General features: G+C 44.4%; 1 protein-coding gene across 5 annotated transcripts; it reads left to right on the top strand.

Annotated features, from left to right (window-relative positions):
- Positions 1–766: 766 nt before the first annotated feature.
- Positions 767–21,901, top strand: LOC116944549 (scavenger receptor cysteine-rich domain-containing protein DMBT1-like). Of its 5 annotated transcripts, XM_032958232.2 has the most exons (16): positions 767–1,163; positions 2,559–2,579; positions 3,125–3,145; positions 4,587–4,607; positions 5,440–5,460; positions 6,386–6,505; positions 7,904–7,948; positions 11,967–12,011; positions 12,997–13,311; positions 14,636–14,817; positions 14,968–15,101; positions 15,311–15,437; positions 16,387–16,496; positions 18,073–18,169; positions 18,885–19,059; positions 19,837–21,901. In XM_032958232.2, exons 1-16 carry the CDS (start codon positions 1,010–1,012, stop codon positions 19,992–19,994), a joined length of 1,746 nt encoding a protein of 581 aa, XP_032814123.1. In that variant the 5' UTR covers positions 767–1,009; the 3' UTR covers positions 19,995–21,901. The 5 variants fall into 5 exon arrangements, with proteins under 5 accessions (XP_032814123.1, XP_032814127.1, XP_075924481.1 ...); XM_032958236.2 differs by lacking the exon at positions 5,440–5,460; XM_076068366.1 differs by lacking the exon at positions 7,904–7,948.
- The last annotated feature ends 1,564 nt before the right edge of the window (positions 21,902–23,465 follow it).

Here is a 23,465-nt window from a genome sequence, read left to right as displayed (position 1 = left end):
TGTTCGTCACGGGGACAGTCTTCGAGATATGATTAATTCTCATAGCTGGACTTCAGCCAAACAAACTAAGCCCGGAACTCAATTTAACGTGATGAGGTTTGTTTGTTTGTTTGTTCAGGCATTGGTGACCGGACCGAGACCATCAACTCTGCAACTGATAAGTTGGTTTAACCACGGGCAGCTGAGTGGATTCAGTCAGCTGCCGGTGCTGGATTCAAACCCAGGGTCTAAATTGTCATCAGCTCTGCACCCTGACTTCTGAGCCACCCGTCCATTTCTTAGGCCTAAACACTCCTAATAGAACTACTGGTAAGCTCAAACTATGAGACGAAAGTATTTTTTTTTTTATCTTACAAGGTCAGGCCCACTGAGCTATATAGCGACCAAACCACAAATGATAGTTCAACGAAGTGACTTATCACGTGAAAATGTATAGCAGTCAAATACTCTAAACGCATGTTTCTAAATGTGCAGGCAAAAATCAGAAGACCTGGAGAAAAATCCACGCGACCACGGGGAGAGAGGCACCGCAAACTCCAAATGTACAGCATAGGCGAGGTCGCTTGAGGTCCCTCTTGGGCAGGCTTCGGCAACCTAAGGACCATCGTCGCGTATTCACGACGTGCATTGTGGCCCTGGAAATATTGAGGGGTTTATTTTTACCGAATTTTGAAAAAAGCCCTTACTTGTTCTTTTGTTTGCCGACCCCTGTTCTCGGGTGAGTGATTACCTTCTGCTATTGTTGGCATGAAGTCACGTGGACGAGTTTTCAGGGCTGGTAGCCAGATTCAGTGCTGCTGATAGCCGCGGGCGATTTGTGAAATCCGTGAAATGTATCCACGGCAAGATGAACTGTTGTCTACCAAACAAGCTTTGTGAAGGTTGCCTACGCATTGTGAAATGTGAAGTATCTGCTTAACGCAATTACATTTCTCCCGAACGATCAACATTTAGAACAATGCTCGGGGGCCCGCAGCGGCACATTTAAAAGGCGAGGGGCATATAAAGGATGCGACCCACGCCATCACGGCACTCGCCTCTTGGGGAGACGCGCCTGTGTTCGAAACATCTCAGCGTGGTCAGAACAATGATGATGCTGTACGACACCTCCTGCGTCGTACGATGGCTGCTCGCTTCTCTGCTGATGTTCCATGCCGTGGCAGGTAAAGGAGCGTACGTGTGAGCCTCTGTGTGATGATCATTTTAACAGCCCCTGGGCCTCCCCTACGTCGACTCAGCCGCAAATGAGCATCTGTTGGAATGTTTTAACATCGCCACTCGTGAGACAAATGCGACCGGGAGTAGTGGTGGCCACCATTAAACCCCCTCGTGTGCCGTGCCGACCTTCATATGCGCTCGCTTACAGCACTTGCCCCAAAAGTCTGTTAAGGCTACACGGGGATCTTTGTTTTGTGTGTACAGTATACATAACCTTGGCGAGCGGTAGTGCAGTGGTTAGCGCACTGCACTACGAACCCGGCCACTCGGCATCGGTGATGAATATTTGAACCTGTCCTGGACCTCCTCCCCTCGGTCGACTCAGCCTTAAATGAATTACCTGGTGCTGTGCATAAAAATAAACATCAGCACTGGGGAGACAAAGGCGGCGGGGTGTTGATACTGGCCAAACCACCCCTCGTGTGCGGTGTCGGCATTCATAGGGGATCGCTACCATCACTTGCCACAACAGCCTGTAAAGGCTAGACGGGTTTTATTTTTGTTACATAACATGTAATATGGAATTTGCATGCGTTTTCGGAATGCCCCCGATCTTGTCCAGATCCTGGAAGCAAAGCGAGGTTGAGTTGAGCCTGGCTTGTAGTGATCGTGTGTGAGAGCACCATGCATAACAGGTGTTATAGGCTGTCGGCTGTGAGGCTACACTGTGGGCAGCAGAGGACAGTAAAGCAAATTCCAATGTTGTAAAGTACTATAATTACAATATATTTTTTTCTGAAGTATGGCCAAATAAACCCCCACGACCGGCAGGCATCCAGTAGCGGATTTGACATTGCTGCACGTGTCTATGTACAACAATAAACCGTGAGGTACCATTTGATGACTTGTCATGTCGCTTCGGATCACCCTGGATTCGATGGGGTGACTCGAGGCAGTTCACCAGCATTTAATTCAAGCGAGCCCGAATGTCAAAACCGGTCCAGAGTTTTCTTGCATTTGAACAGGCGCTGCTGAAATGATGTACTCTCAGAAGGGCCGTGCGGCTGATGGGATGTGTAAGAATGTTGTTTTTAATTATATATATTGTATTCTTATTTGTTTAGTCATAGTACATTTCACATTAAAGCAGCGTGAAGTGTTACACAATTGTGTCAACGTGAAGACGTCTACATGACTTCGCCAATATAGGTGGTTTAATAGTTGATTATGGGATCAGAATCTTAATATTCAGAAGCAATTTACAATTTCTCGACCCCTGAACGCCGATTGCATTGTTGAGCGATTGTGACCAATGCCATTAAATGAATACGACATTGACAACGGTGCGTTTGTCTAATCTTCTCTGTTTGTCACGTCTCCAATGTCTTTCGGTGATAAAGATACGAGTCTCACTACAGCTGGTGAGTACCATTTGTCTAATATTTCACATTCAAGTTGCATGCTCACCGTATTAGTCCCGTTGCATAAAAAAACAATGCACCTCGAGTCGAGCGGCTCCGTGTGTTACCCCTCGATTCTCAGCACACAACGAGAATTCGTACCCAAGTACCCCTCGACAGATTCTTCCAAGTGGATGATGGCAGCGGACTGTGAAGGCAGTTCCACACCGCCGTGTCAAGCTCCTCGATATGTGTCGATGTGAAGTGTAAATTATTGTCCTTGGGGGATTATCAAGGAGAACACTTCACACTTAAGGGATTTATTACTACGTGCTGTTGTTGTTGAAAGGTTTGGGCATTGGGCGTCAACATCACATCAGATCTTCTCCGGACCATCATCCACTCAACAATTCCTGCTTCAACTATTTCCAGACGCGAGGGCAGAATTCGCCGGCCAGTGATATTTTGTCTCAATTAACAGCGATGGCCTTAGTGATGAATATCCACTGTATAACGTCACGCTTGTGATTCTCTCTCCCAACTGCTGACGTCGTCTCGTGGAGCAGCTTCAACACCTTCCCCACCGAGTGAGTAATCGCTTTCACTCACACGAGGGGTTGTTGTTGTTATTGCTGTTGTGTCTGCTACTGTTGTCAGAGCCACCATGAGGGTGCACCTAGCGAGTGAACCGTTACTGTGAGCTCCTCTTCACTCATTTCTTTCTTGGCCACACACGTGTAGCTAGCGATTTTCACATTTGGGATTTTGCAATGTAACCAACTGAACTCCAAGTGGCTACGCGCAGGGTTTCCCCAACTCCAGTCCTCGCGGCCCCACCTCCACGCGACATATTTCCGCGTTTTCCAATTTACTCCCCATTCAGATTCAAATTAACTCGTTACACGCTACACGCGCCCGATGATCGCTACATAAGTCCCACGCGCAAAGCAATCAACGCCGTGTCGTTCATGTGAAACACGTGTACACACACACACGGACACGTGACACATGTGCACGCACATGGACACTATCTCAATGTTCATTTGAAGTGGTTCGATTAACAAAGATTTAATTGCTTAGCGCGTCACGTGGGACGTGTTTAACAATTATCTGGCGCGTACAGCGTGGAACGAGTTAGTATTTGAATGTGGAGGGGTAAATTGGTGAACGCAGAAAGAAGTCGGCGTGGAGTTGGGCCGCAAGAAATGGAGTTTAGGAAATCCTGGCCATCAGGGTTCGTGCCGTGTCTCCAGGTCGGGTAATTATCAGCGACCTTTGCCCCCTCTTTTCGTCTCATAACTGCAGGTCATATGAGCACATTTTGAGTGGTCCCGCAGCTTGTAAACGACAGCATTAATCATAATAAATTTATTTTTAAAACACATTCGATCAAGGAACCCAAAGCGCCGTACAAGACAAAGCTGCAGACAGTGTGATGGCAACTCGTAACACGAAAAGCGGATAAATAATGAAATAAATGTTAAAAGCTGTTTGCCGAATTAGCCGACAGTTGAATATGTGTAATTGTAGAAATTAAGTTTCGAGACGAGTTTTGAATGTGGCCACAGACTCCGAGATACAGACAACTCATATAAGAGTGATGCTGTCTGGATGATGGCTGCGGACTCTCAAGGCAGTTCCTCGCCACTCTCTCCAGCTTCTTGATATGTGTCGATCTCGAGTATGAAATATCCTCCTTGGGGAATTATCAAAGAGAACACTTCACACTTAAGGGAATTATTACCACGTGCTCTTGTTGCTGTTGAAATGTTTGGGCATCGGGGCGGTCACATCACATCAAATCATCTAACAATACATCGTCCACTCAATCATTCCGGCTTCAAATATTTCCCGAATTGCGAGGGCAGAATGCACCTGGAGCCGCGTCATCCAAAGCGACTTCATCGCCACCCCGGCCAGTTACATTTTGTCTCCGTTAAAAACGATTGCCTTTGGGATGAATGTCCACTGTATAACGTCACGCTTGTGATTCTCTCTCCCAACTGCTGACGTCGTCTCGTGGAGCAGCTTTAACACCTTCCCCACCGAGTGAGTAATCGCTTTCACTCGCACCAAGGGTTGTTGTTGCTGTTGTGTCTGCTGCTGTTGTCAGAGCCACTTGTAAGCGCCGGCGTACGAGCGTGGTGCACCTAGCGAGTGAACCGTTGCTGTGCGAGCTCCTCTTCACTCGCCTCTTTCTTGGCCACACACGTGTAGTAGTTGATCTTAACATTTGGGATTGTGCAATGTAACCAACTGAACAAGTCTTTTCGCATTCACCAATTTACTCCACATTCAGATAAAATGTATTCGTTGCACGCGCCCGATTATTAAATACGTCCCACGTGACGCACTAAGCAATTAACAATGCACTTAACACAATGCGGCGTGATTAGAATGTCGTTTTTTGATAACCATTTTTAAAAATTGGAATACAAATAGTGGCACGAATAGTAGCTGTTGATTTCCAGGCAAATTCTTAAAAAATGTAAAGTATTACTATGAAATTTAAATAATTTATATTAAGAGTAAAATTACAAAATGTTGCTGGCACAATGGATCGTGGCAAAGTTGTTTTCTCTTCAGGCTCATTGAGGCTTTCCTGAGTAAACTGTTGAGCATTATTACTATTATAACCATCATTCACGGTTGGCTACGTACTGTGCAAAATAAGTTGAACATTCGTATTTTATCAATCTAACGCAGAATTGCATGACACCTGAGCACCCACCATGCACAAGTTAATTTGCCCTGAAACTGATCCCTGGTAATAAGTGATCATCTGGAGTGACCCTTATTATTTTTTCAAGTATTGTGGTATGTTCATTGTGGTATGTTCTTGTCTGTTTTTAATCTCTTCGGTCACTGTTCTCCGGAGCAGCTACGAATCTAATAATCTACGGTAAGCGTCATCTCTCACTCAGAAGCGTTGCACCGCGGTGATGTCGCGAATGTGCGGATTGTGATGTCGTGCCAAAGCAAAGCACATGCGTGTCTACGACTGTGCTCCACAGACACAATTTGCTCGTCCGAGAACATAGCAGGGAGCACACGCGCTCAGAACTCGCTGACACCCGCAGTTCAACCCTCATCCAGTCACTTCATAGACACCCCACAGACAGATTTCCACATGCATCTTCTGTACGAAGGAATGGAATAAAACAGTTTTTCTGCTCAACTTTCACGTACCTCCTTGCTCAAACAAGTATGTTTATTGGGTGATGCTCTTCTCATTTGGTGGCCCATAGCCAGTGGTGACAATTACATGACTTATTTTTGGCATTACCCCCAGAACCCGAACGCATTTTGGGTGTACCTTCCCGGTCCCGTTTCACTACTGATTCCTGCTCTGGTCACCTCCACACTCACTCTACAGATGTTCATATTCTGGTTCACCATTTCAATCTTGGCCTGCCTCTCATTTTCTGCCTTAGTACTCTCTCTATAAAAAAACACAATATCCTCTCATGAAATGTCCTATAACCCAAATGTTACCACTTCTTGCTTGTCTTGGTCTTCATATCTAAATCGAGAAGATATACCATAGATACTCTGTTCAACTTATCCCATAATCATACCATGTCCTCCTCCCGAGGCACTTAGTCCATCTGTCCAGGTCTTGCTGCCCTTCTTTGCTCTGTTTGCCACATGGGCGGCACAATGCCATCATCAATATTCAAAAAATCGCTATGGTGTTGATTTTTGGCTATTTGTGAGCTACAGATAAAAAAAAATTACATCTTCTTTAAATGTTTTATTCATTAGAGAATGCTTGAGCCATTTGTAAAATGTGGGTGCACGGAATATTGCAATGTGTTTGCTTTCAGATTACTGGTGCGATTTGGTCGGATGCCAAAATGGGGGAGTTTGCGTGAACCTGCCAATCGATCCGTTCTACCAGTGCATCTGCAGCCCTGAGTGGGCCGGACCCACCTGTGAATATCCAAGTAAGAATCTTTGCTGGAACTACACTGTTGGATTACCACCTGTCCGGATTTTAGCAAGACATTTTCTGAGCATTGACATGTTCTTTATTGTTATTGTAGGAACAAAGCAAACTAGACAATACAATCGCACTTGTCTTTCATGAATTGAATTCTGTTTTAGTATTGTAATATATATTTTTAGTTTACAGTATGCGAGACTACAAGCAACTTGGAGCTTACGCGAACCATACCCAAAGGTCACAATATAGGTTTTTATATGTAACGAGTTATACACATGGACTACGTAGTATTGTCTATATTAACTATTTATTGTGTTACTAAATTTCAACTGTCCCAAGTAAAATATAACATTAATTTACATAACTAATTAACACTCGTCTTCATGTATTGGATGGATCGGTGTGCTAATCCGAATGTGTTGTTTTGTACTGTGATGTTAATTCTACAGGTAGGAGTTAAATGACGATATGATTAATTTGTGGGTCATATGGTCGTGAGGGGATAATGTCCATTAGAGCTATGAACCATCCTCCACCACCCAACACTGCCAGACAAAATCAAGTTGTCACCTGGAGGAATGTGCCAATAAATGTTGCTTTTTGGCGAAACCAGTATTACACTTCTGTAGGTATATAACAAGTTTAAATATAATAAAGTTAATACAGAGTACTCACCAGAGATGGCGGAGTCGATTGCATCTTCAGGTTGCATTAAATCACTGGAGCCCACTATGTTAGAGTAATCTATTATTTAATCCACGTGAGTTTAATTAACCTGACTCGAATATAGTAAACAACAATCACACTTTTGCACATGAAACAACTGAGACAAATTATTCTTCTTCACGTATTTTTACGTGATTTTATAAACGAATCAGCTTCATCATATCTAATGTTAATTAGTGCACTTCGATATAATTAAGGACATCCTATATTTAGCACCAATTAAATAGCTTCACCTCGTTGCACTTTTTAACACCGTAAATTACAACCAATAAAGATGTAAACACCTCCAATCATCAACAGCAACCACCGGTGACATCACCAAGGCACTTGTGCCAAGCTAGGTGCACCTTGAGGCTATCATGTGAAAGTGGGGAAGGCTCGCTGCTTGTAGGAGGTCACGGGACCGACCCAAGTGCGATGGGTTGACTGACTGAGGTAACTGACAGATGCACCACCTGTAGTCTCCACTATGCCAAATCATGAATCCCAATTCACCTGCATGGCTGTTCCGATGACGTCATGACACCTGCTGCTCAAGGACCCCGATCAGGAAGCGCATCCCCTCGAGATCTGAGCTCTTATTGATTACCGTGGCTTCTTTAACAATATTATTATTACTATTATAGAATTACACTTGCACTCTTAATAATCATATTGTTGTATTTCTTTCCAGATTCAATGCCAACAACCAGTCCATGGATTTATACCGGACGTTTTGGTAAATAGTTTCAAACTCGCTTGCCTCATCACGATTGCCAGTGAAGGCCATCATCCTTCGAACACAGCTCTCACTGCACCTTGCCTAGCGATGACGTTTCCATTTGCGTTGCCATCCTGTTACAGTACAGTCTATTGCATCTACAGCCCTGAGTGGGCTGGACTCACCTGTGCATATCCAGAAAAGAACCCTTGTCGGAACGACACTGTCGGCTTACCACCTGTCTGGATTTTAGCAGGACATTTTCTGAGAAATTGACTGTGTTCTTTATTGTTATTGTAGGAACAAAGCAAACTAGGCAATACAATCGCACGTGTTTTGGTGACTTCTGAATTATGTTGTAGTATTGTTATAATATATTATTTATTATGCAGTATACGAGACTTGAAGCAACTTATAAGCGTATGCTAACCATGCCCTTTGAAAAATTAAACAATACATCTCGGCACCGTAATATTTGATACCAAAGGACAAAAGATTTTTATTTAATGCTTTCATGACTGCAGGGATTCATATTCTTGGTTCTTTCGGTAAAGTCACGTAGAAGGGAAACAATAAAATAATAAAAATATAAAACAATAAAATTATCACGACGTTTCGACTGCAACACAAGCAATCATCATCAGGTGTGAAACCCACAGCAAGAAAATTTGAAAAAAGTGGCGTTTTTTCACGTTAGCACCACGGAGAGCGATTTGGCAATTATTCAGATGGACGAGTCCATCTATGTTCGGAAAAGAGGAAGGGGGAGACGAAAATAATGGATGCGGTCTGAAAGCCACCGTAAGCATGAACAATCAATTAAGACCCGAAATGGTTTATCAAATCCTTCCAATTATTGCTAAGCCAGAATCCATCTTCTCGGTTGAAATTGCCTCTGTGTTTGTATATTTGGATAGCCTCATGAACGAATCTCTCATGGTAGCCAGATGGCTTGCAAAGAACCTCTGTCTTGGAGGAGTCAATGTCATGTGAGCCTACTGAATTATAACAGTGATCTGCCACGGCCGAGGTGTTGGTCCTACCGTGTTTTAGGTCTGCTTTGTGTTCATGAATGCGGTCCGAGACATGTCGTTTGGTTTCTCCAATGTAACTAATACCACAGAAGCAACATAGTTTGTAGACGCCAGGGTACTGTATGTCCGGAATCACATCTTGTACAGACGGAACCAGATCACAGATTTTATGTAATTGTTTAATTGGATCTGGATCTTGTGTTTATTCAAGATTTTGGAGATATTTTTTGTGATCCCCGCAATGTTGGGTAAAGTGATGGTTTTGAAAGGCTCCTCAAGAGGGTCCTTCTTCATGGTTGGAGTGATATATTTGCGGATTGTGTAGTCAGAGTAACCATTAGCCTTAAGAGCTTGGTGTACGTGCTTGAGTTCACTGCCTAAGTGTTCCTGGTCGGATGTGCATTGGGCTCTATGGTGCAGAGTCTTGATGAGGGAATTATTCTGGGATGGATGGTGGTGGGAATCCGGTTTCAGGTAAGCATCCGTATGGGTAGCTTTCCTATAGACAGAGTGGCTCATTGAACCATCAGGTCTCTTTTTTTATAAGGACATCCAAAAAAGGGAGCTTGCCATCTTTTTCGACTTCCATGGTAAATCTGATGGCTGGGTGTATAGAATTGATGTGGTCGAGGAATTGGTCTCGAGCAGGCCGGCCATGTAGCCAGATGACAAAAGTGTCATCCACGTACCTCTTCCATAAGGTTGGGCACATATTGGCAGTCTGGATGGCGTCAGTCTCAAATTTCTCCATGAAAATGTTGGCTTCAACCGGCAATAGGGGGGAGCCCATTGGGGTGCCTTCAGTTTGTTTGTAGAAAGTTCCATTCCAAGTGAAGTATATTTTGGTTAAGCAGTGTCTCACCAGGGGGGGTACCTCAGTGTTTAGTCCTTGATGAACCAAGTCTTCAATGATTGTGATGGTGTCAGGTACAGGAACTTTGGTGAATAAGTAAACTACATCAAAACTGACAAGCAGGTCGTCTGGGGACAGGGAAATACCCGTGATTATCGATACCAGATGAGTAGAATTTTATACCGCAGAGGTGGATTTTCCAGTGAAAGGCCGCAGGATTTTAGACAGAAAACGAGCCAGTTTGTAGGTGGGAGAGTTGATAGTGGAGACGATGGGACGAAGGGGTGTATCTACTTGATGTATTTTTGGTATGCCGTATAATCTTGGTGGCCTGGCAGCAGAAGGTTTCTACGAGAACTGTTTGGTTTGATAAATTAATGCGGTTGAATCAGAAATGATTTTGTTGGTTTGATATGACGCATTCGTGAACACAAAGCAGACCTAAAACACGGTAGGACCAACACCTCGGCCGTGGCAGATCACTGTTATAATTCAGTAGGCTCACATGACATTGACTTCTCCAAGACAGCGGTTCTTTGTAAGCCATCTGGCTACCATGAGAGATTCGTTCATGAGGCTATCCACATATACAAACACAGAGACAATTTCAACTGAAAAGATGGATTCTGGCTTAGCAATCATTGGAAGAATTTGATAAACCATTTCGGGTCTTAATTGATTGTTCATGTTTACGGTGGCTTTCAGACCGCATCCATCATTTTCGTCTCCCCCCTTCTCTTTTCCGAACATAGATGGACTCGTCCATCTGAATAACTGCCAAATCGCTCTCCGTGGTGCTAACGTTCAAATAAACGCCACTTTTTTTCAAATTTTATTGCTGTGGGTTTCACACCTGATGATGATTGCTTGTGTTGCAGTCGAAACGTCGTGAGAATTGTATTTTTTATATATGTTTTATTATTTTATTGTTTCCTTTCTACGTGAATTTACTTAAAGAACCACGAATATGACAAAATGTAGGTTTTAGATTTTACAAGTTATGCACATGGACTGTTTATTGTCCATATTAACTATTTAGTGGTTTGCCAAATTTAAACTGTCTGTCCTGAGTTATATATACCATTAATTTACATGAAAACTCATTAACAATAATCTTCATTTATTGGATGGTTTGGAGTGCTGATCCGAATGTGATGTATTGTACTTTGATGTTAATTCCACGAGTAAAATTTTAATTACCGATATGATTAATAATTAATTTGTGGGTCATATGGTGGTGAGGGGATAATGTCCATTCGAGCTATGTACCATCCTCCACCACCCAACACTGCCAGACAAATCACGTTGTCACCTTGACGAATGTGTCGATCAATTGTGCTTTTCGGCGAAATCGTTATTACATTGCTATAGGTATATAACAAGTTTAAATATAATAAAGTTAATACAGAGTACTCACCGGAGATAGCGGAGTCGGTGGCATCTTGAGGTTGTATTAAATCACTGTAGCCCATTATGTTAGAGTAATCTGTTATTTAATCAACATGTATATTTAATTAACCTGACTGATATAGTAAACAACAATCACAGCTTTGCACGTAAAACAACTGAGACAAATTATTCCTCGTCGCGTATTTTTACGTGATTTTATAAACGAATCAGCTTGATCATATCTAATGTAAATTATAACCAACACAGTGCTCTTTGATATAATTAAGGACATCCTATATTTAGCACCAATTAAATAGCTTCACCTTGTTCCACTTTTTAACGCCGTAAATTACAACCAATCAAGATGCAATCACCTCCAATCATCAACAGCAACCACCGGTGACATCACCACGGCACTTGTGCCAAGCTAGGTGCACCTTGAGGCTATCATGTGAAAGTGGGGAAGGCTCGCTGCTTGTAGGAGGTCACGGGACCGACCCAAGTGCGATGGGTTGACTGACTGAGGTAACTGACAGATGCACCACCTGTAGTCTCCACTGTGCCAAATCATGGATCCCAATTCACCTGCACGGCTGTTCCGATGAAGTCATGACACCTGCTGCTCAAGGACCCCGATCAGGAAGCGCATCCCCTCGAGATCTGAGCTCTTATTGATTACGGTGGCTGCTTTAACAATATTATTACAATTATAGAATTACACTTGCACTCTTAATAATCATATTGTTGTATTTCCTTCCAGATTCAATGCCAACAACCAGTCCATGGATTTATACCGGACGTTTTGGTAAATAGTTTCACACTCGCATGCCTCATCACGATTGCCTGTAAAGGCCATCATCCTTCGAACACAGCTCTCTCTGCACCTTGCCTAGTTTCCATTGTCTTTTGCGTTGTCATCCTGTCACAGTACAGTCTATTCTCCTATAATGTGTAGTTTTCATAACGTGAATTGTATATAACGCGATTAATGTGTTAGAGAACACATTTTTCATAATACGGATGTGAATTAGATATAACGCGATCGAGTGAATGGAACTATGTCACGGGAGTAGGAATAAGCGGCTGTACAGCTGCCTCGGTTTAGCATCACGCAAGGCGGGATGCTGCTGTATGCTTCTAGATGCTACCCACGCATCTCAGTCTTTGTTCAGCCTGCATACGCAATTCACACATTATCGTGGACCGTTCTTTCTCCTACATTATAGATTATAACGTGATTTTTCCATCACGCGGTGTTCTTCAGGAACGCAACTACCGCGTTATAGAACAGACTGTACTATATCTATCTAGATTTCTTACCTATACAGCCTCTTGTCACAGCAGCCCTTTTGCCCACTTCAGCAATTGTTTCTTGCTGTGGTTGTCCCACCTGATGACGGACGCTTGTGTTGCGCCCGAAACGTCGTGATTAAATTTATTTTATTTTATACCTACGTGACTTTTCCGAAAGAACCAAAGAGTATGTACTGTATCTCTTTTTTTACATCACGTGACGATTAATCGATTATTAAATTCTCACCGCATGCATATTATATTTGTGTACCGTACACGAACGTAATTTGTTGCAGTGACCGCTGCAGCCACGAGTTCACTGCATTCGTCACAATGCAAACATGATCAAATCATCACATAGAATCGCTACCCCGAACTGTGACAATTCGTCACATCAAGTAGTGTATTTGGAGGGAAAAGTTGTGCGTCTTAACGGTTTTGCAAAAAATCATCATCGCCATTATCATATCTAATTGTATGGTTTTTACTTTAACCAGATGCGCCCATACGGCTGGCTGGGGGTGGCTCCTCGTGTCAGGGCCGGGTGGAGGTGTTCCACCGCGGCACGTGGGGCACGGTGTGTGATGACATCTGGAATCTGCAGCACGCCCAGGTCGTGTGTCGCCAGCTGGGCTGTGGCTACGCTGTTGCTGCGTTGTCCTTTGCTCACTTCGGACCGGGCAATGGTCCGATCTGGCTCGACGATGTCCAGTGCTCTGGCTACGAGCATCAGCTCTCCTCCTGTCAGCATCTTCCCTGGGGGAGGCACAACTGTGTCCATCAGGAGGATGCCTCTGTCATCTGCTCGGAAGGTACGTCGTCACAACGTGTGTTTGTGTGCCCTGTGGGGAGTGGTAGTGTAGTAGTTATCACAGTGATCTACGGAAATCCCGGCGACTCAAGTTCGATTCCCACTCACGACCACCAACACCAGTGACGAATAACTCAACTGGTCCTGCGCCTCCCCTAGGTCGACTCAGCCTCAAATCTGGGGAGTTAAAGGTGGCCGGGCATGATGCTGATCACCCACCCGGCATTGATGGTCGCTAATAATGATAAACACATTTCTAGCGACGTTGTTGCGAATTGCATCTGACAATCACGGAGGAACCACAGACCAAGCTGGAAGGCTGCCAGGTGGTGAGCCGGTGCCAACAATTGATCTGCTGTTCTATACGTATTAAGACCTTTTTAGGCACTTAGTGAGTATTTATAGTGATTATTTATGGGAGGAAGCCTAGGCATGGGAGGCGGCAACACTATCCCATACAGAAGGGAAAGATTATATTAGTCCAGGGTATTGCACCTCGATACCCACGGGAAGGGATTCTCGCAACCTTTTGATATTTTTTCGATCCACCAACCCACGTTGCCTCCACAGTGCTGGATCACAGACCACGGGTATAGCCACCACTACCACCATCTGTGGTTCTTCCTTGTGACTCGGAGTCGTTCCCTCTCTTTGGGATTCAGCCAATACTGTGTGATACATTACAAATTTAATTTGTAATTAATTGAAATAAAATATGATCACTAATCATTCTGTTCGTATCATATCCTTAAATTTTAAGTATGTAAGTTAATTGTAAAAACACGCAATATAAAACGTTCACATTTACAGTTCTTGAGCGTTTTGGTTAAAGTTGAACAACCTCCACCAAGGCATCTGTTAAGGGCTGGACAGACAAACGAGTGATCGTAATTATTGTTACAAATAAAGTACCATAATAATCAGACGTATATGGGGCCAGGCCATATTTCACGGTAGTCGTGAGGTTGTATCCATGGATATGAGTAGCGGCTGGTTCCATTGGTCACTCTAACCTGTGGATTTCTCGGAGATGTGAGGACGTCGATGTTAAACGTCTTTACAACGTTCGCGAGATCCCTCTCAATTTCCCGTGTTTGGGGCACCTATCTGAGAGGGTATTTCTTGGCCCTGTAGCGCCATTTATGGTGGCTTGAATTGTCGGCGCTCTGAAGGGTCAGGCATGGAGACCGTAGATCGATGTGCGGTCGCCGGCATTGACGATGGGATTCGTGGTGATGTCTCGCTTCACGGAGTGGGGCCTGCGTGTCAAGGCCGCCATCTTCCGCTCCTCGTTAACAAAGCGGCATATTCACTCTCGCAAGCAGAGTTGGAGCAATTCAACTGCACGTCGCAGCACCTGGAGCTGCTGATCTCTCTGAGCATGCTCAACTCACTACACCTCTCCCCATACTCCATTCACCTCGAGGACCCCTCGTGCCGTGGCTACATCTCAGGGCAGTACCTGGTCCTGCACAGCGATCTGCATGCCTGTGGCACCAGGGTCGAGGTATTCGTCCGGGACCCGAGACTGGAGACGTCCCACCGCACACACACACACACACAACACGCACATCTGAGATTGTTCAAACCTAACATCCGAAAGCCTAGGGCTCTATCAACACTCAATATCTCTCTTGCTCCCTCTTCCTCTACCCAGGTGCAGGGCAACACCATCGTCTACACGAACACTGTGTACGGCTATGTGCCCGGTACCAAGGCCAAGAAACTGCGCATCCCCTTGCACTGTCAAATCGGCTCTGCGGGCAGCGTCATAGCGAGCTTTGCACCCAGGTAAATGGCAGCAGCGTTGGCGTCAACAATTTCCAATCTCTCCTGGAATCCAACTATCACACGGCCTAGATAGTAGGTGACTGTACTCACTGCAATGTGGTGGTATTCCTCGAATGTCAGCCAATGTCTTTCTGGTGGTAATGATTGTGCTCTTTTAACACTTTTAAACAAGCTCACCGCGAAGTTGTGGTTCCTATCGATCGCTACAGGGTGCACGACAGGTACAGCTCAGGCAATTTCGAATTGAGCATCCAGCTGTACATGGACGAGAGCTTCTCGCAGCCCGTCTACTCATACCCACTGGAGGTGGATCTCGGGAGCCGCATCTACACGGAGGTGGGTAGGATGAGTTCATTGCTGTCACACGGCGATTCCTCCTCAAACGTTATCACGAGGAGCCTTCTTGCTGGCACAAGGGACCCATTTAGGGGCGTATCAGAGAGAGACAGCCGAGACTGGGAGCGTAGAGGACGGGATGGGACAGAGTAAGAGACAAGATAAGCGGGATAAGGTGGGGCAAGACCATGGAGGGGTTTTCAGACTAGAGTGAGAAATGTAAACTGGCTAGGATAGCCGTCTACCAAAGACCGTCATCAATGCAATCTGTAGGAAGTCGGCCTGACTATTTATCAGATGTATGTCTCACTCGGGACCTCTTTTTTCTGGATGTATTCCTACATCACACGTGGTCAAGCATGAGCCGTACCATCTGAGCACTGCTTACAATGGTGTCAAAGACACGAACGTTGAATAAAATTAGACCAAAATTGCCAAATCGTTCGTTATAAAAAAAACCCCACATTTATGTATCAATTTACTTCGGGATTGACAAAGGAATTAGCATTATTACTATAATTAGTATACGTTAGATACCGAGGTGCAAAGCAAGATTACATCATATGGTTGGTGAAATGTGATGTTGTATGACATCATGACTTGGCCGCAACGGCTTTACTCTTTATCACTGGGGGGCTTTTTCACCTTATTTTGGATAAACCTTGAATCCATTTGGCAAGGTTTTTTCATTAATATTATTCGGCTAAGTCTCTTGTATAAATTCAACTTTTAATGAAAATGGAATTTGCGGACCGCTATTTCCCTTTTCTACATTTGTCGTGTTGTTCCGTCGTGCCGGAATGGATGATCACGAATTTTCGGTACCCTGTTACCGGAATTTTTCGGCGTGGGATGTCAGGCTCGAGTTTTTTGTAATAAAAACATAACAATAATAAAAACATATAAATTATATCCGATCTCACCCCGCATCGATTGTTCTGTTCACAAGGTGCTGCTCGTCTCCTTCATCAGCAACCTGCAGCTCTTCCTAGAGACGTGCAAGGCTTCCCCCTACATAGGCGCGAACGACAGCAACTCCTACTTCATCATTAGAAACGGGTACATGCGGCAAACCCAAGCTGTGCTTCATTTGTTTACTTTTAAGATGGAATCCATCTGCAGGCCGCGAACACGCATTTGTCACCTCTGTTGATCAGAATGGATGGCACTCTTGTGATAATTCATTCGGTTCACAATCACGAGTTCAAATATTGGTTGCATATCGACTCAACCTGAAGGACCCATACATTTTATGTTTTTTATTCTTTTTCTCGTGTCTTGCCTCCACAGTCATAGGTTTATCCAGTAATGGGAACATAATAGTGATGGTGATATCTTCAGCAGTGGATAGACCATGGCACATGATATGGCTCAGTCTGTAAATCGAGCAAGGCCCTCTCCACTGTGCACGGCTCATCCAGGAACCGCCAGAGCAATAGATATAATCTTTAGAGTCTTTATCAGAATCTGTATTTCGACTAGACACTCCATGGCCCGTGTTTCACTGCGGTCAAACGTGTCAGTGTTATTAGAGTAGCCCCACATCTGCATCATGACCTTGTGACTTTCTCACTCGCGTGCGAAGGGGAAATTCACACATTTCTAGGTCGACCAATCTCTCTCTGTGAGGCGTTGGGCAGTGTCAATGTGTGCCGTGACTCGCCCTTGCCTCTTGTGTCGAGCCGTGTCTGCACGCTATATTCCTATTCGTGTAGCCATAGGTGTGCTTTTTTGCGGTTCAGCTACGGTTAGGAACCATTTCTGCACTTTCAGGCGGCGTACAGCTGGAGGTGTGGCCATGTAGCAATTGCTTGTGACCATCCTCCTGATATCCGGCGGGGCAATTTCAACTAGTGTGCAGAGTCTGGCCACATTTGTTGGTGTTAGGCATCCGGTGATTATCAGCAGCTGCCGTTTGGCACTTGGCTTTAAAATCAAGGATCAGAATCTTTACTTAGTTTGGAGGAATGCGATGAATTCATGGCCCTATTTTTCACAAATACCCGGATTTTTTGCAAGAGCCGATCATTCCCACACAAGTCACACACATTTGGCCCATAGAACAGCAAAGTGCAAGCGTCGGTGGCTCGTCGTCTTGACGGGCTGGCTGCCTCTTTTAGGAGCCTCCCTGAGTGTGTTGTTGTTCCGGTGCACTGGCTTTGCCTTTTGACTTCTCCACTTGTGTGCTTTGAAGGAGAGCAATGCCACTCCAGGTTAGAGTGGATTCCATCAAATTATTCCTTGACCTCGGAGTATGAGATTACGAACCTGCATTTTTGTGCATGCGCGTGTATGTGATTTACACGGGGAGCGGTATTGTGGCGGTTAGTGAACTGCGCTATGAACCCGGCGACCCGAGATCGATTTCAGCTCACGGCCAACACCAGTGACGATATCTTAACCGATCCTATGCCTCCTCTAGGTCGACTCGGCTTCAAATGAATAAGTAGTGCGGTGTGTAAGCTTCGCCACTAGAGGGAAACAAAAGCGGCCAGGCGTGGTACTGTCCACCCACACCTATGTGTGCCGTGCCAGCCTTCATATGTGCTCACGAACAGCACTTGCCCCAACAGTCTATTAAGGTTATACGGGGGAGCTTTGTCGTTAACTTACATTGTGAATCTACCAACTGCAGATGTCAAGAGGATCCATCCTACAACAACTACTACAGCGGTGATAACAAGAGACAGCACTTCAGCTTCCAGAGCGTTGAGTTCTTTGCCGGCTCTCAGGTGTGCATCCCCATGGAAACAGAAAAATGTAGGGGGGGCAAGGAGGGAGGGGGTTTGCCACCCCCTGTTCCCTCTCATCTTTTGGACAGGGGCAGAGAATTATCGACTGTGACCCCTCCATGAACAATGAACAGCACCCTTGACGTGGGATTCCTCTGCTTATTCTTTGGGTCTTTCGGTAAAGTCACGTAGATAGGTTCAAAGAAAATAACAAAAAAATAACGAATTCTTGCATTCACGAAAGCTTTAAGTCAACATTCTTCTGCTTCTTGCCCCAGGTTCAACATTTCTCCACGGGAACAGTGCTTGTCCGCAGGGGGCAGTGTAGCACATCAACCTGGACTCAGTTTTAAACTCTGACAAATGTAACTACATCTTAGACATGATGGTACCACACTTATAATTACGACTCCAAAATCACCCCATCTCGCTCTCGTCCACCTGTTTATTTTCATCAAACAATTGGCCAGGGTGTACGTATCCTGCCGTGTTCCAGTTGTGGGTCCCTGCAACGTAAATGTTTATCTTCATTCAGCGAACCTGCTCAACCTGACTTTGTGTTTTTCTTTGAACCATCATGAGCCCAACTTTGCAGTTCTTCAGTCATATCCCGTCGTTAATTTCCAGGTAAACCAAATCATCGTTATTTTTACTTACATTCTAATGGTAACATGCTTTGAAACATCTCGTGGCTGGTCACCTACATCCTTCGTAGGTGTACCTGGAGTGCTCCGTACGCGTTTGTGACTCTTCCAACCGGTACTCGCGGTGCCATCGAGGGTGTGTGCGCTCCAAACGGTCCGTGCGCGACCTCTCCAGCCAGAAAAAGTACGCCGAGCACAACGTGGGCCTCTCCCAGGGCCCCCTACGGTTCCACAAGATGCGCCAGGGTGAGTATCCTCCTTACTTACCAAACGAATCATCAATACAATGCCGCCCTCTGCCAATATGACGCTGCACTCGTATGCAGAGCCATCCCTAGGGTACGGTGAATTTGGGCGACTGTCCCGGGGCCCATGCTTTGGGGGGCCCCGCGTTTCCATGTCACGGTGTCAATAATCCTACCGAGTTAGTTGGAAGGCATTGGGGGGCCCACACTGAGATTTTGCCCAGGCCCCAAAATCCCATATAGATGGCCTTGCTAATGTGCCATGGGAAGTATTATTCACTTGAAAACCGTGTCCACGAAACAAGTGGAAAGGTTTTTTTTTTGCGATCTAACACGACATAACCCAAAAAATCCCTCTATCATGGATGATATTGGTCGCGAAAGCCTACGTGTTAAAGTGGAAAGGCGTGGAACTGCTTGCTGTCGGGGATGGTGATAAAAACTATGATGCAATTGCCATTGTTCGTCGAATTTCTAATGCAGAAATTACCCTTTTAATTAAGAGAAATTAAGATATAATTTATGGTACAAGGCAGTTTTAGTACAATACGGTTTGAAATTATAAAATGTCTCACTACAATTCCCATCTAATAACAATCATGGTACTCTCTCGCGCTAAAATGTGAACAGATGTGCAATTGCAGTCCTTTGGGTATTACTGATACACGTAAAATAACGGATAAATATGATTAAAATTATGATGAAGAGTCTCACATCTCTATGCTGGCTGGCTTGTGTGCTTCCGCTGGCGTTTCCGCCCCCTCTCATCTAACCTCAGCTTCTGGGGTGCTGAGCTCGCTGGCGGGCATGGTGTACGCCCTGGCTGCCGCCCTGGCCGTCGCAGCCGTGTGCGTGGCCGCGGTGAAAGTCTACCGCCACCGCGCCGCAGGGCCCCAGTATCACCACGTCGTCACCAACGATGAATTCGCGACCTGATGGAATGGAGCCGTTGGATTCCATTGTCGACACGAATTTGTTTTTGTCTGTGCTGGTTTTTTTTTTTAAATCGTCGAATCCACGAGTTTACCGATACTTTCAACTCATTAGTTGGTGATGCTGCTGATTCTGCTATGTTGACAGTGGGACACCAGCACAGCTTGCAACAGCAAAACTTTAACGCATTAGTCAATAATACCTCTGTGGCTTTAAAAGGAAAACCATAATACGTGACGTTTCAGGCATTGGGCATTCTTCTGTGGCCATTGTCGAAAACTGTTCTTATATTTTTATTACATTTAAGGCCACATAGTTATTGACATGTGTTGAGTTTTTTTGTTACCTATATAATTCACCTTTTTTTAAACTACAATTATTTGGAGGGTTATAGCTGATGCATGGTGCAGAAAATGTAGAGCAAATGCATAGATGTCATCTCCCTCATTTGATATGCAGGTCGTTGGTTCGATCACGACCCTGACACCTGGATATTTGGGGTTTTGAGTGTGCTACCCATGGTCGGGTGGATTTTGCTCCAGGTCACCCGGTTTTTTCCAACCCACATTAACAAACATATAGTAATTGGCTGCTTTAAATTTCCACATGATAAGCCACTGCGTTGAGCTATCATTTATGGCCAAGATGCTTCTGAAAAAGAGCTACATAGCTCAGTGGGCCTTGGTAAAATCAAATATCATCATTAGACCTCCTTTGCCAGTACCAAAATGTAAGAATAGGGATTTTCCCCTTTTTTTCTGGCAACAAAACTGAAACCTTTTTACAAGGAGCCATATCTGCATTAACCACAATACCTGCAGTCAAAATGCAAACAAAAAACATACTATGATAATATATGCATTGTCCTTGAAACTGATTGGTCCACACCAAGGGACGGCTTTATTTGTGGACCAATCAGTGTGGACCAATCAGTTTCAAGGACAATGCATATATTATAGTGTGTTTTTTGTTTGCATTTTGACTGCAGGTATTGTGGTTAATGCAGACATGAATCCTTGTAAAAAGGTTTAAGTTTTGTTGCCAGGAAAAAGGGGAAAAACCCAAAAATGCAAATAGTTTAAAAAGTCTAATCGGTTTCTGTCTCATTCGAAATCTCCCCCATTCTCCCAAGAACAATACACCCTGCTAGAAAGGGATGGTAGTGAATGTGGTTCTCCCCTCCCTACCGTCCTCAAACAGTTGTCGACGACAGTGTTTTTTAGGTGACACCGAGACCGATTGCAGTTCAACATGAGGCTACGGGACAGACAGGTAGCTCGATAACAGACACGAGGATCGTGGCTGTCATCGAGTTAGCTTTGAACGGTGTTCACGTCAAGTGTGCTCTGTAACTTTTGACATAAAAGCAAAAAGATAATAGAAATGGGGACTATTGAGTGGAGATTGATGCGATATAGGTTGTACAGTAAAACTAACTAGAAACCAATTTGATCCTAGATTATAGAGGAATTAAGATGGTAAAGGAAAGGGGTCGATGGTAGCAAATTGGTGTATACTGCACCTATAGACCTGATTCCAAAGTTAGATTCCCGGATATGGCTAACATCAGTGGTAATGGGCCGCCACCCCTTCACCAACCCACACTGACCAGCGTGGTGAAGTATGGCCAAACAACACCCATAAGTGCTACAGTGTGGAGACAAAGAGCTACGTAATTAAGATTTTACTTGTCCTACGATGAGCATCTTGACCACTGGACTTCATTTGTTCTACATTGATGTATATGTCTATATATCTTTGCTATATGGCTGATTGTTGATTTTTTTTGTTTACCTAGGTTTGGTCTGGTTAGACTTTTAATATTCACAATTTGCAGGTTTAAGGACTGTTGTGTTTTCCCTTATGTGAATAGTAACAGTACTTAAAACCAAATAAAAGCATTGATCGGGTGGTGTGCCGTTGCGTTGCGAGCTTACGGTGTGTCTAACCGAGTTTGCTGCTTGTGTCAACATGCATGGTTCTGTTATTACCATTACTGACATCTCAAGTCAAGAATCACATTTGGGGGGCCGTGGGGGATGCACAAGAAACTTGTATTGTTTATTTTCCACCAGAGACATGTAGTTCTGTACTCACTCGAGGATCATATACATACGGGTATCTCTCGATTTACGAAAGGGATACGTTCTACAGAAAAACGCTTCAAACGAAATTTCGTGAATCGGAATGGCCTTTCACCATTCATTTAATACTAAATATGAGAGATGTGTTTCTGACAGTCATTCCAACTCCTAACCTAAAATATATACCAAGATCAATTTTCACAATACAATTTTTTTTAAATAAAGAACATAAACATTAAAACGATAAAAAAAAAATCACCTTTTTAGGGAACTCCCAAAAAGATCTGCATTTTGCAATGACTGGATAGATTCTGAGGAGGCGTTAACTGCTGTTGACTGTAGAGACACCGTGACGCTGTCGTGGACGAATGCCGCAGCCTCCCCGTGGCCTCTTGCTCGATGATGTCACGGCGCCCACCGTAGTGAAATTTCGTTCACGCGGAAATTCGAATTCGTTCATGGAAAGGTGTCCATAATTTGTCAATTGGGTTAACGTGAAATTTCGTAAACCGATCGTTTGGAAATCGAGGGATACCTGTATACAACCGTAAAACCAGATGTATATCTACTCCGACTTGTTATTTACAAATGTAAAAGGCATCAAGTCAAATGGATGCTCCCTGGCTTCCTAATTGGTACAGTATCGAGTAGACATTTCAATCTCGAGCACATACAAAAACATCTAATTAATAATAAAAAAATATGTAACGCTATTCACAAAACCACACGAATCTGCCGGATATGTAATGAGCTACACTCGCCCCTGCCCCCAAGTGGCGGCAGCCGTGGAATGTGTTTTGACCATTCTGGGGTAGGGGTAATGAGCTAACAACTGCGCCACTGCTCCCCCTTTACACAGCATATGAGTTGGAATTCTTAGTTGGAATCGTAAACCTGAAGAATTGATAGGCATGTATGTTGAACTTCTTTCGCACCGTACATAGCCACCCATGCTAATCGGAGGTGCAGGGGAAGGACAGCAAACGAAACACAAACTGCAGATCTAAAAAAACAGTTCTCAATCTAGATGATTTTAAAGTACATAGCTCCAGTGGCTTCATAATATCGGAAGAAATAGCGTTCCAGACGGCCGCAGAAGCGCGTCTGAAAGCACGCGATGCAGTGACAATCATTGTGAGCCAAAATCTGCTGCGAGGATTACTGGAATTTGTGTGGTCTATGCTCCTAGAAAAAATATTAAGCCATAAATTGATCCATTGTTAGATGATTCATTTGAGGATACTGTCTCTCAGCCTTCACAACCGTAAAGTTCGAGACAACACTTGCTCGCTTGGCGGGAACTTTACCGGTTTTAGAAATGCTGTCCCCCTCTTCCCCACGAAACATGAGTGAGAATCGATTTCTATTCTTCACATTTTTCGACTTCATG

Source organism: Petromyzon marinus, chromosome 21, assembly GCF_048934315.1.
Source record: "Petromyzon marinus isolate PM22_M1 ecotype Great Lakes invasive population chromosome 21, UKy_Petmar_22M1.pri1.0, whole genome shotgun sequence".
NCBI lineage: Eukaryota > Metazoa > Chordata > Hyperoartia > Petromyzontiformes > Petromyzontidae > Petromyzon > Petromyzon marinus.
The sequence above is the reverse complement of the archived record's forward strand: the minus strand, read 5'-3'. Positions and strand labels throughout refer to the sequence as shown.